This window comes from Curcuma longa, chromosome 11, assembly GCF_044706935.1.
Source record: "Curcuma longa cultivar G26 ecotype Majalengka, Jawa Barat chromosome 11, ITB_CL_G26_1.1, whole genome shotgun sequence".
NCBI lineage: Eukaryota > Viridiplantae > Streptophyta > Magnoliopsida > Zingiberales > Zingiberaceae > Curcuma > Curcuma longa.
Window position 1 is genome coordinate 7,387,476 of NC_133871.1, and position 12,722 is coordinate 7,400,197.

The window sequence follows — 12,722 nt, forward strand, 5'->3', positions numbered from 1 at the left end:
CTAAAAAGTCTATCCTTTAAAGGAGAGGCCTCCAGATTGTATCTCTCAGTAGCCAAGTCTAAATAAAGTGGAATATAGAAAGAAAAAAATAGAAAAATTTATGATCGATCCTCCACAATCCGAGCAAAACTATACTTGTGAGCGAATCAAGTTCCATTGTGTTAGTTGGAGCCACGCTGCCACTTTCATGTGGATTCCTTTGAATTATTCAGTGAAAATCATTGTTTAGCTAGCCGGTCTGACCCGATCGTCTAGCCAATCAAATTGGACTAGACGGGCAACCAATCTGGGTGGTTCAAATGATCAGATGGGTCAATCAGATCAGTCGGGCTAAGTGGGCGAGCAAGTGGGTAGGCCATCATGGTAGTCCAAGTGATCAAGTGGGCTAGTCGAGCTAGTCGAATCATGTGACATGGTTGGCTCAAGTGTGATAGTCAACCTAAGTGGGTCAACTTATTTAAGTAGCTAGGTGAGTCCGTTTTATTCAAATGAACCAATTATTCAATCTAAATAACCAATCGAGTTAAGCTAAATTATCGATCAACTTGATCTTGGAATAGGGAAAAAAATTATAGCCCCCAAGATATATTTAAGTTGGTTACTGTGGGACAGAATTGTAGTGATCGTTAACAAATAGATTTAACTTTTTACTGCAGAGGACAAAAATTATACACACATTGAAAAATACTTTTCACTAAATTTTTGTAATATAACCAAATAATAAGATAGTTTATTTTATTAGAAAAAAATTTTCTTAAAAAATGCTTTTTATAAATAAATTATTTTCTAATACATTAGGTTTTATTTTTGAAATAAACTAAAACATTTTAAAGGAATTTAATTTTAATTTATCTATTTTTCGACATATCTTTTATGCTTTTAATGCTATCTTTTTTATCGCTTACATTCTAAAATCATCATTAAAATGCCATCTCATTCGTTAATTTACAAATTGATTTATGGTCTAAAATCAATCATTTTAATCACTCTAACTTATCGATTATTACTAATAAGATATTTTAAGATTTTTTTCCCCAAAAAATCTAATTTTCGAACCAATGTACAAATCAACTTATAATGAAATGTACAAGAAAATCAACTTGTGATATAAAATTTAAAAAGATTTTGGCCACTTTAAACTTGTCAACATAACTCGAGAAATATAAGGGTAAAATAATAATTTTGAATGTAGAAGGGACTTTAGTTAGAAAAAAAGATTTTATTTAAAATATTTATATTGTAATTTTAAAGACTTTGAATATTAATAAATCAGCATGATATTATATTTTAAATTTTTAATGATTTATTTTATTTATATATATTCACAAATTAAACAAGAGTAAAACAAAATTATCTCTTTTTTTTTAAATCCAATCAAATTCAAATTCCTTTTTTTAAAAGTTAAAATTTATAGTGCTTTCTAATTTGACCCTTCAATAATTTAGCTACCTAGTCCTTAACACATTTAGCTAAATTTTAAATTTCTCAAAGTCTCATTGTCGCTACTCTTTTGCAAAAAGGTGAAATCCGCCATACCAGCAGCTTCACACGGTCAGCTCGGTTCTACGACCATTTGTGAGGAGATAAATCAAAAAATTACAATTGATGACAAAAAAAAAGTATAACTGGACCATTATCGCTACTCGATTCAATGCACTTTTATATTAGTCCCAAGTCAACTACAAATAACTCTAAAATAATATTAAATAATATGAACAATAGACTAAATATCACCAAGCACGCTGTAAGTTATTAAATGCAAAAAGTCAAAGGTGAAGGGTTTTTATTAAAAAAAAATGTAGAAAACAAAGAGCAATAATTGCATTAATAAGTCCATTATTTACATTTTGTCAAAGGATGGGAACGTCACCTTTCGATTCAGTCGTTCGCGGGTGGGCCCACCGCCACACGGTCAAGGGACCCACAAACAGATAGATGACGATTGATTGGGCACACTTTAAAAAATATTTTTCAAAAAATATATTTTTAAAATATTGCATCTGAGTATGTTAGATATATTTTTTAAATATATTTTAATGGTCTTTTTTGATATATTTTATAAAAAATATTGTTAGTGGTATGTTTTTAAAAATGTATATTTTAATATAATATTTAGTGTTGAATTTTATTTCCCCATAGGTGGACTTATATATTAATTCATAACACGTGAATTTTGTCAATACGGACAAACTATTATAATTAATATATTAATTATAAATTTATGATATTAAATATGGATTTCATACGTGTAGAACACTTATGATATATAAGAGGTATGATCTCCATAAATTTAAGTATTGAAATTTGTTTGTGACTCATAGAAGGAAATCATGGAGTCGTCTTTTCTAACTCCTATGGAAGATCAAATCGTATTGCAATTTCTTTTCTTGATTATTAGATTGATTCGATGACTTTAAGATCATGATTTTAAATCTCTATTTAGATTGGGATTTAAAGTTTATGTTTTCATATTTTATATTTCTTGTATTTCAAAAATTATTATAAATTTACCATAAACATCCTTTGCACTCCAGAACATTAAGAAAATGAGCCCGCACTGAAATAATACTTCACTATTCATGAATAATGACAATGCTATTTCTTTTATCCTCACAAGTTGACTTACTGTTTGGATGGATGAAAGACAGAAGAGAAAAAGAAAAGAAAAAAGAGAAAATAATATATTTATATTTTTTATTTAAAAGAATAGAAGATTCATTAGTGTAATATGTATTATCTTATTTGAAAGGAAAAAAAAGATTAAATATATAAATTATTAAAATTTTTAAAAAAGATAATATAGGTAGAGAAAGGATGAGAAATTATAAAATTCTATCAATATTATATGTAAAAATTGAGATATAGAAGATTTTAAAATAGATAATATATATTTTTTAGATAAGTCTTTATCATTAAAAGAGAAGAAAAGATTAAGATTATTTATCTTGTCCTCGAAAAGATTACAATGAGAGTCGACATTCGACATTTTGAATACGAGCAATCAGACATTGGACGGTAACAACGCGCGTTGTGTGAGGAACGACGATGAAAAAAATGAGATATTAAATAGATAAATTAATTTAAAAATTAATATTTAAAAATAAAAATAATATTAAAATAAAATATTTTTAAATTTTCCATCTCCTTTCCTACATTCTAAATTAGAGTATAAAAATTCTAACCATTCATGAATATGAAAAGATACAACCTACCTTTCTCTCTTTCTCTTCCTTTAACTTCCTTTAAAACCTATCTCAAATAAAAGTTAAAATTATTCTCCTCGTATTTATCCTTTCCTCTCTTCTCTCGTCCCCTTAAAAAAAAAAGCGTCCATTCAGAACAACACTCAAGTAGAACGAATAGCGCACGAGTTCATATTCTATTTCATCCCGCGATGGGCAAAGTTGGCAATTACTATAAACTTTATTACGGTCGTTCCGTCCCCTCGCCTCTCTTCTCCTCCTCTTCGAATTCTGACCGCTGCTTTTTCTATTTCTTTCCCTCTCTTTATTTATTCTTCTGCACAAGTAGAAGGTGGCACAGTCGCAGACTACCCCCAAACCCTTTGGATCTTACAAGTAGAGGAAGGAGGGCGGGGAGGGAGCTGCGAGATCTCGCTGTCCTCCTCTCCTCGTCGGGCCCGGGGTGGCGATCTCTTGGCGAGGTTTTGGATTTGGAGGTGGCGCCGGCTTGCCCAGGTCAGGGAAGGTGAAGAATGGCGGCGGTCGCGGACGGTCCTGCTCCTCACGACTCCGGGAATCTCTATCAGAACGAGAGCCCGTCGCCGGATGATGCCGTGGTCTTTTTCGGGATATCGCTCTTGCTCGGAATAGCATCGAGGCATCTACTGAATGGGACGCGCGTCCCCTACACTGTCGCGCTGCTCATCCTCGGCATCGGCCTTGGATCCATCGGTTCGTCTCATTTTGCTTGTGTTGATGGATCCATACCTTTTTAGCTCCGTTTTTGAATGAGCGATCTGGCGATTAGAGCTGTATCTGTTGATAACCTTTTCTGATACTAAATGGTGGAGGAGAATTTCCATCTACCAAATAAGTTGAGAAATATTTAAATCGATTAAACCATTTATAATATAATGACAAATGCTTCCTTTGGTCTCTCTATTCTTTGCGCCTCACGCTATTATTGATTCTCCTCTAAATATAGAATCTATTGGTCCTTTTTCAACATGACTATGCCATCTCAGCTTATTTTCTCTCATTTTTCATCATTTAGAGCTACAATTAATTGCTCTTAGATATGACTATTTTTTATTTTATCATTTTTAGTAACTCTATACATCCATCTTAATATTTTTATTTATGCTATATTAACTTTTTTGCATGTGTTGTTCCTAACAACCCAACACTCTATTCCATAAAATTTGATGAAGTTTTACTATAAGTGTGCATTCAGTAAATCCAATTTAGCCTTAAAATTCCTTCTTGTGCCTCTTTAGTTTAATGAAATATTTAATTTGGAAGGTGCAAAAGTTTAAAGAGCAAGTATTATTATCTTTTGGTACTACCGCTCAAAAGTTGAATTTAGGCAATTTCTTTTGGTACATCTTTAGTAAGTGGAAATGCTAAATTTGAAATATTTCACTTTCAAAATACTGAAGGCAAGTTCCTGCAATGTGTATTTTGTGCAGGCTTCTAGCAATTGATTGTGAACAATTTATATTCTGGTCATTTGATGATTTCAAGATATGTAGATCTGTATAATGTCATATGTAGTGGTGTTCTTGTTGTCTGATTCTTAATGTTGTATCATGGAGGACACATTCTGTTAAAGACATGCATACTGACATTCTTGCTATGTGTCAAAAAATTTGTAAAATGGTCATGAACTGTTAAATCAAGGATCATAATGAGTGCATAGACCATATTTGCTCACTTGGTTACTTATCAAAGTATTGCTGGTAGTTCTGCATACCTTTTGATTGAAGATTTACAGATGTATGTGGACGTGACTGTGAATATAAGCACAGTACTGCTCAGGTCTCGAGATTGACCAATGTTCTTTAATGCATAAGAAGATCTGTTCAAAGTGTCAAGATAAACTTTGAGGCAATTATGCTACTTGAGTGGTTCTTCCTGATATTCATGTTATGTTTATTGTTGCTTTAGTTTAATATAGCCATTCTTAGAAGAGACTGTAGATTATTAGGAAAGACTGATTTATTGTAGATATTTCAAGGATTAATACAGCCTATAGCTTCTGGATCTTCTAGACCAATGGTCATCCTAGTTTGCAACTAAATCTACTGATACACAGTGAGATATTAAATGTTATCTGTAGATAGAAGTTCTTGATAATTTTGCACCGGATGTTCATGTAATATGAAAAAAAAGTTTGATGAAGGAAAAAGGGACGATGTTTCCATTCAAGCACCACATCACTTGATGATTCAAGTGACTATTATGCAATCTATCATATCCTATTTTTTCATCTTTGTATATTCAATGCTGCAATTGTTTTAGGGCATGTAGACAACTTAGTCTATTATAATGATGGCAACATCTTGATAATTTTTTTAACTGATATTCATTTAATGAAGTAACATATGTTTGGATTAAAGGGGGGCTATGCTTCCATATGAGTCCTTTCACTTCAGTGAATGATTTTAGCCACATCATGCAATCTATCTTAGCTTATTCAGTCATCTTTGTGTATTCCATGCAATCTTCCAAGCTGCTTTATAGTTTAGAGCATGAAAATGACTTTCTTTATTATAGTGATAGTATTGATTGAAGCAGTGTGTGTGGACAATTTTAGCACTGTAGTCCACTGTATGACTGTTATTCTTGAATCAATATTATGATGGAATCTTAAATGCTTTTGGTATTATACAACTCATTTTCCATCTTAACTTATATGGTTGCCTTCCTCCACTATGCAATTCTTATCCAATTTACTTTGTTTTCAGAATATGGAACAAACATTGATTTAGGAAAATTAGGAGCTGGCATCCGTCTTTGTAAGTATTAACCTACTGGCAGTTAATGCTAATTGATATATCTGACTGTGATAGGGTTACTGGGTTGTTTCCAGGGGCAAATATTAATCCTAATCTTCTCTTAGCTGTTTTCCTTCCTGCTCTTCTTTTTGAGAGTTCATTTTTATTGGAAGTGCACCAAATAAAGGTATTATTCTATCTTCATATAGAAAATTATTAAAAGGTTATATGCTCTATGCTTTCATATAGTTGATTATGTCGATTAATATCTGGAGCTTTATTTTTGGACTGGAATCTTTCTTTAGTGAAGTGTGAAAGATTTAATAACTACTCTTGTTATGGAATCTACACTCTTGAAAGGTAGCAAAGGTCAATGAATCCATTAAAAAGAATTTAAAGAAAAAACACTATTGGAGAAGTTCTTATTTCTATTATATGTTCATAAGTGCACTAACAGTTTAAAACTTTAAATACCACTGAACTTACCATATATGAATAAGTGAACATTGGTTGTTTTGTGTTATCATTAAGGTAGACACTAAGACAAAAAGTCAATTTGATTTGTGTATACAAGATTATTGCAATGTCATCCATTGGATTTTCAAATTGTAAGACTATAAGAGTTTTTACACATTGTTATGATGTTGTTTACTGAAGGTTCAAGTTGTAAGAATATTAGTGAACTTATTCATTATATGAATAAGCAAACACTGTGGTTGCATGTCAGGAGCGTTGTTTGATTTGCCTCTCTTTTTGTTGACTCCACTATCAATGGACTTTAATTGGTTTGAAGCTGTGATTATCATGAGCGGTAAACATGTAATCCTATTGCACTACAGTGAGAGTACTAGGGAACATGCGTTACATGAGAAATGCAACCACACAACAACAACAAAAAAACTCATGACTAATTCTAAGTGATGAGTTGAAGTGTTAGCATGGTGTTTAGGGCAAGCATTTATATGGAAGAAAAGACTCATTAAATGATAACTTGGTTCTTTTGATTCTCCAAACTCATACAAAATCATGGTACTTATGGTCCAGCCACGATATTGGAAGTACCAAAATGCACTATGCATTATTTAAAGCCTATCATGTATTATTTTTGGTTTCTTGTTCCTTTCATTTACAAGGTAGGATATTAACAATCTTATTCCCATTTCAATTGGAGGATTGATGAGTTTGCTGCCATTTATATAATTATCTGTATCATACAATTATCTTTCATCATTAGGAAAGAAATGGTGCTTTGAGCTAGCTTGCAGTTGCTCAAGATTAACACTAAACTTCTGTTGGTACAGAAATGCATGATGCAAATGCTGCTGCTTGCTGGACCAGGCGTTCTCATATCAACCTTTTGCATTGGGGCTGCTGTGAAAGTGTGCTGATTTCCATTATACTTGATTCTTTGAGGCATCTTTGTCCATCATTGCTACAATTATAAACCTCTGTTGGGCTTCAAGCTTTGATAATAATGCTGCAGGTTACCTTTCCCTATGGTTGGGATTGGAAGATATCATTGCTTCTGGGAGGGCTACTTAGTGCTACTGATCCTGTTGCTGTCGTTGCATTACTGAAAGAACTTGGAGCAAGTAAAAAGATGAATACAATAATTGAAGGAGAATCTCTCATGAACGATGGGTATGACCTTTTCATGCCATTTATTTGAGATATTGTGCTGCATCCTTACAAAAATTTCATCCATACATGGGTTTCAATACAATTTTGCAGTGCTTAAAACTGGGCACCAATTGGTAATAATCCATACAGATTGATGCTTAATGACACCAACTCATACTAACATACAGTAAGGGTGTCGGCATGGAGACCCTACTCTGTTTTTGGGAATTTTCTGTTTTCATTTCTAAATTTCTCATTTTATAGTATTTTATCTAGTGTATTTTTCTTTTTTTTAAGCTAAAGGGTTTATTTGTAAAAAAAAAAAAAATATAATACTTGAAAAGGTGAAAAAGCTGATAATTTTTTGATGTTTTTTTTCAATATCTAATTTTCCCCCTAGGAAACCCAAATTGGATACAGAAAATAAAGAATTCCACAAACCCAGCTGGTCTTTGAATCTTCAGTTAAGGCAGTGGATTAGGAAGGCCAATGTGAAGGATTTACAAACAATTCTGTAAGGTCGTCTGGTTGCCATAGTAACTCTGTGGAGAAAGAAATAAATCTTTGTGCATGGTTTTGTAAAGCTGGTTGCCATGGTAACTTGTGGAGAAGAAATAAATCTCTGTGCATGGTTTTGTAAAGAACCATCACATTGTTGATTTAACGACGAGGAACTTGCAAGATCATTAAAACCCGAAAGTTGCAATCAAGAAAGTTACTATAATGGAATTAAGGCAACAATACAAATTAGCAGTTTTGTAAATATAGTATAAATGGCGACTAACTACTAGGCAGAAGTTGGTAAGAAAAAATTAAGATGGTCATTTACATATATGGTTTGACCATCATAGATTTTCATCAATGTAGGATAACTACCACACACTAGCAATAGCTAATTTGCCCCATTTGCCCCTAAATGAATATTGGTGCTCTATTATTCACCAACATGTGGTTTTAGAATTTATTTTTTGGATAATTCTTTGCGCTTTTTTATCGGTCATATGTATCACAAATTCTTTTATATAAAAATAAAAATGAATCAAAATTATTTGGTAAATAAATGTTACATAGTGTTAAGGATCGTGGAATCAATTAGAAAGGGAGGAGGGATAGATGCCTGAATTCATGTGAAATATAATTTAATTCAGTTTGTCAGATGACAATGTGTGCATGTACGATTAAGATATCAAAATGTGAAATATACGTCATCAAAATAAATGCACAATAGACATACTAACAAATACTTACAAGATTATGTAATATGGTTTGGAGACTTGCTCCTACATCCATGGCCCACAACCTGTCCATTACATCACTCCTTGAAATCTATCCACTAAATACTCCTTTAGATGAGATGATGGAGTATGCCATTACAATGAGTTAGATACATCACTAGATTCTCCTCACAATGATCAAGCTACTAAGCTACTCAGTCCAACCTCTATCAATTTTCCCTAGTTTATCAGGGCATACCCTCAGCCTTGGTCCCTCTTAGCCGGTTATGGCATCAAGTATCCTTGCTTAAATGGCCTGTGATCCTCTTAAGTCATACTAGGCAAGGCCTTGTTGTTAGAGACCTTCATTAGTGAAGGATATAAGATATAACTATTGCTTCTAGTTCCATGCAGAAGCAATCACACTCTTAAGATATGAAATAAGTATAAGATGAGAAAAATCAACTTCTAGCTTATTTGACAGATAAAAACTTAGACTTAGATAAAAAGTTACATAGAGAACCTTAATCAGCAATCATAAAACCTTAAGTATAAGATGAGAAAAATCAACTTCTAGCTTATTTGACAGATAAAAACTTAGACGAAAAGTTACATAGGGAACCTTAATCAGCAATCATAAAACCATAAGACCTTGAATGAGTTACATAGGGAACCTTTCCAATCATAAGACCCCAATCCCCTTGGTGATCCTTGCTCTAAATGTGTGCCATGTTTGTGCCAAGTATGTGCCGAAAGACATGTTATTAGGAATTCATTACTACTAAGATATATCAATTAACAATCATGCTTGTTATATAAATATATAAAAGCAAGCATGTCTCAAGATATTTAATATGAAAAGTCATCAAATTATGTAATTGTCCACTTCAAGCAAATTTATAAGATGAATCATAATTTGCATGAGGGAAATCAACAAGGGAGGAACCAACAATCTCTTCATTAAGGTTGCTTTCATGCTATAAGACGCAACCATGGAAATTAGGTATCACCCACATAGATTGTTGTTCTACATTGGATAGTTGTGTACTTTTGGGTAAAAATCTAGTATCTTCACAAAAAAAGTATACCTAGTAGTCAAATCAAGTGCAAAGGTAAATAGAAAACCATGGCCCTTTCCATATGTGAGTTTGTTTGACTCAAGTAACAATAACTGGGTTGCATATTGCTCTTATTGAACTAATGAATGTATATTGTGATAATTGAGCTATAATGCATGTTTCTTCCAAGATAGTCACCCAGCCTTTCAAGAGTACAAAGCACATAGAGATAGAGTATAATTTTGCTAGAGAAAAATGTATAATATAAGGACTTTAAATCTTTTGTTAATTTCAATAATAAGTTGATGGATTTGCTAACTGATCCTTTTAGAGATACCAGAATTGAAGATATTTTAACAAATTGGGTACTTTGTAATATCCTGGAGGGAGTGTTGAGGACTTTGCTATAATATCTACATATAAAAGGGCAAGTTGTAATATGTAAATGTGTTATGTAATGCATATGTAGTCAGGCAGAGGGAGCTACCTATGGTTTGATGATCTTTCCTTATTATTCAAGACATATCGATTGAATAAATATAGGGTGTGATCCCATATTCCCATCTCCTATCCTATAATCTGAATTGTGACCTGATCTTTTTCCTATTCATGTAGTCTTGTATTCGTCCTAGATTTTCATTTCTACTTAATACCTACTCCCAATATGGTATGGAGAATGAGACATTATACCATGTTGGAACATTCCATTTGTCTCCAAATAACAAGAGAAGATCATCTATTTCTTTTGAGTGCTTGAAAATTGAAATATATAACAGGCCCTGGGAAAAGTGCAATCCTGTCTCCCTAGGCTGGAGACCTTTGCTCACTTAGGAGAGACAAACACACATGCTGACGATGTGGGGGTTTCTCAACAATCTCATATCACAATATACTAAGGTTTAAGGCCCAAGACAACCAAACTTGCTCTTATAACATGGGCTCAGGTGTCAGGCCGATCTAATTTAAAATGCCCAGTCACTTACGTGAGGGGTCTTCCCTCTCTTCAAGAGTGATATGCACAGACTACTGTTAGGAGTCATCTCAATAAATTGATTGACATAGTTAACTGCACCAGAATGTGTAGTAGACCTTTACCCAATTGATAATCTGTTATCTGGATACACAATTATTCACCAATTTTTTCTAATAGACACATTTATTGACTGAAATTTCTCCATTTACTAAGATATTCTTTTTCAGGACTGCAATTGTTGTATTCCAGTTATTCTACCAAATAGTCATGGGTCAGAGCTTCAATGTGGGTGAAATTATTGAATTTCTATCAAAAGTTTCACTTGGAGCGTAAGTTATATACTTTATTCATCTTAGTGTATTTAAGTTAATATATAATGTTGGTTATGAATTTTCTAATTTCAGTGTAGCTATGGGCCTAGCATTTGGAATAGCATCTGTGATATGGTTGGGTTTCATATTCAATGACACAGTTATTGAGATCACATTGACTGTAGCTGTCAGCTACATTGCTTTCTTCACTGTAAGTTTAGACACGTCTATCATTTCCTATGTTGAATTTTCTTTACAGACCTTGCTGAAGACTAAGTTACTAGACAAGTTTAATCAATCAAGGCTCAAGTCTTGTTCTTAAAATAAATTTGTCCATCTAGGTAATGCAATGATGGGATGTTGGTTACAATTTATTATTTTTCGATCGTGTATTTTTTCACTTTTGTTTGGTTCCTTCTGCAAGGCTTACAGAGCTTAATTTTAATTATACATCTTAACTGATCATGCAAGTCATTCCTAGGTTATGATATTTGAGAATCTTGTTGAATATGCACTAAATGCTTCCAATGTTGGTTTGCTATCTTCAACAATACTTCTAAGTAGTTCATTATATTTGGTGATATTTCAGGATGCTTAGATGTTAGATAAACTTTATACAATAGTATTTTGAAACTTTACATTTTTTTATGCTCCTCTACGATGTTGGTGCTATTCAATGTTGTATTAAACTCTTTCTAAGTAAGCGGGCATATATACATAGCATGCTTCTATGTGTTGGATCAGTTGGATGCGACTAGAGGGGAGGGGGGTGGGGGTGAATAGATGCTCACTTCTTTTGATTCTGTGTCTATAATTTGAGTTAGCATAGAGGAAAATACAAACAACAAATTCAAAACACAAAACAATGCAAGTTGTTTTATGTGATTCGATAGTCCCCATCACTCCTACTCCACGACCTATAATTCTTTCCGGAATTTCACTACTTTTCTCCTTCTTGGATCTATAGGTAGAGAAACTTCATTCAACACCTGTTATTACCCACGACCTATAATCCTTCGGTGGATCACTTTCAGAATTTCATTACTTTTCTCCTTCTCGGATCTATAGGTAGATAAACCTCTTACAATACCTGGTATTACATCAATACAATAGGAATACAAAGATTAGCATACAATAATTAGTGCTTTTTCTTTGTTGCTTTCTTGCTTTCTTGCTCTTTTGCTTGGTTGGAAAAGGCTAAAGAATGCTCCTGCATTCCTTCACCTCTAAAAAGCTCTAAGATTTAGGTCAAAATTCCTAAGCTTTCCTCCTTTTATAAGTTGCTCACTATTCTAGAATTTGCTAATCAATTGACTAGTTTGAACCCATTTGTTGACTAAGTACCGTAGCTCATTGTTGCTACTCAACCTTTGTAAACCAACGACTCTTTTCCTATTGCATCAATTGACTGGTCATGTACTAATCGATTGCCTAATTGATTGTCCAATCGACTAGTCAACATTTTGTTTATTTGCTCCCCAGTTTGAGTTGACTACTCAGTCGACTTGACCTCTAGGTGACTGACCTATATCTTCACTCAATTGATGCTCTGATTATAACATTCTAAGACTTGTTTGTGTCATGTTA

The 12,722-nt window shown here is 33.0% G+C and overlaps 1 protein-coding gene across 1 annotated transcript in view; it reads left to right on the forward strand.

Annotated features, from left to right (window-relative positions):
• The first annotated feature begins 3,540 nt into the window (after positions 1-3,540).
• LOC141838857 (sodium/hydrogen exchanger 8-like) overlaps positions 3,541-12,722 on the forward strand; it is a 35,758-nt gene continuing 26,576 nt past the window's right edge. Inside the window, exons 1-7 of the mRNA XM_074726457.1 lie at positions 3,541-3,914; positions 5,930-5,980; positions 6,055-6,146; positions 7,261-7,338; positions 7,443-7,600; positions 11,052-11,153; positions 11,229-11,346. Coding sequence (XP_074582558.1) covers positions 3,716-3,914; positions 5,930-5,980; positions 6,055-6,146; positions 7,261-7,338; positions 7,443-7,600; positions 11,052-11,153; positions 11,229-11,346 — 798 coding nt within the window. The 5' untranslated portion in view covers positions 3,541-3,715. The remainder of the gene's footprint in view (positions 3,915-5,929; positions 5,981-6,054; positions 6,147-7,260; positions 7,339-7,442; positions 7,601-11,051; positions 11,154-11,228; positions 11,347-12,722) is intronic.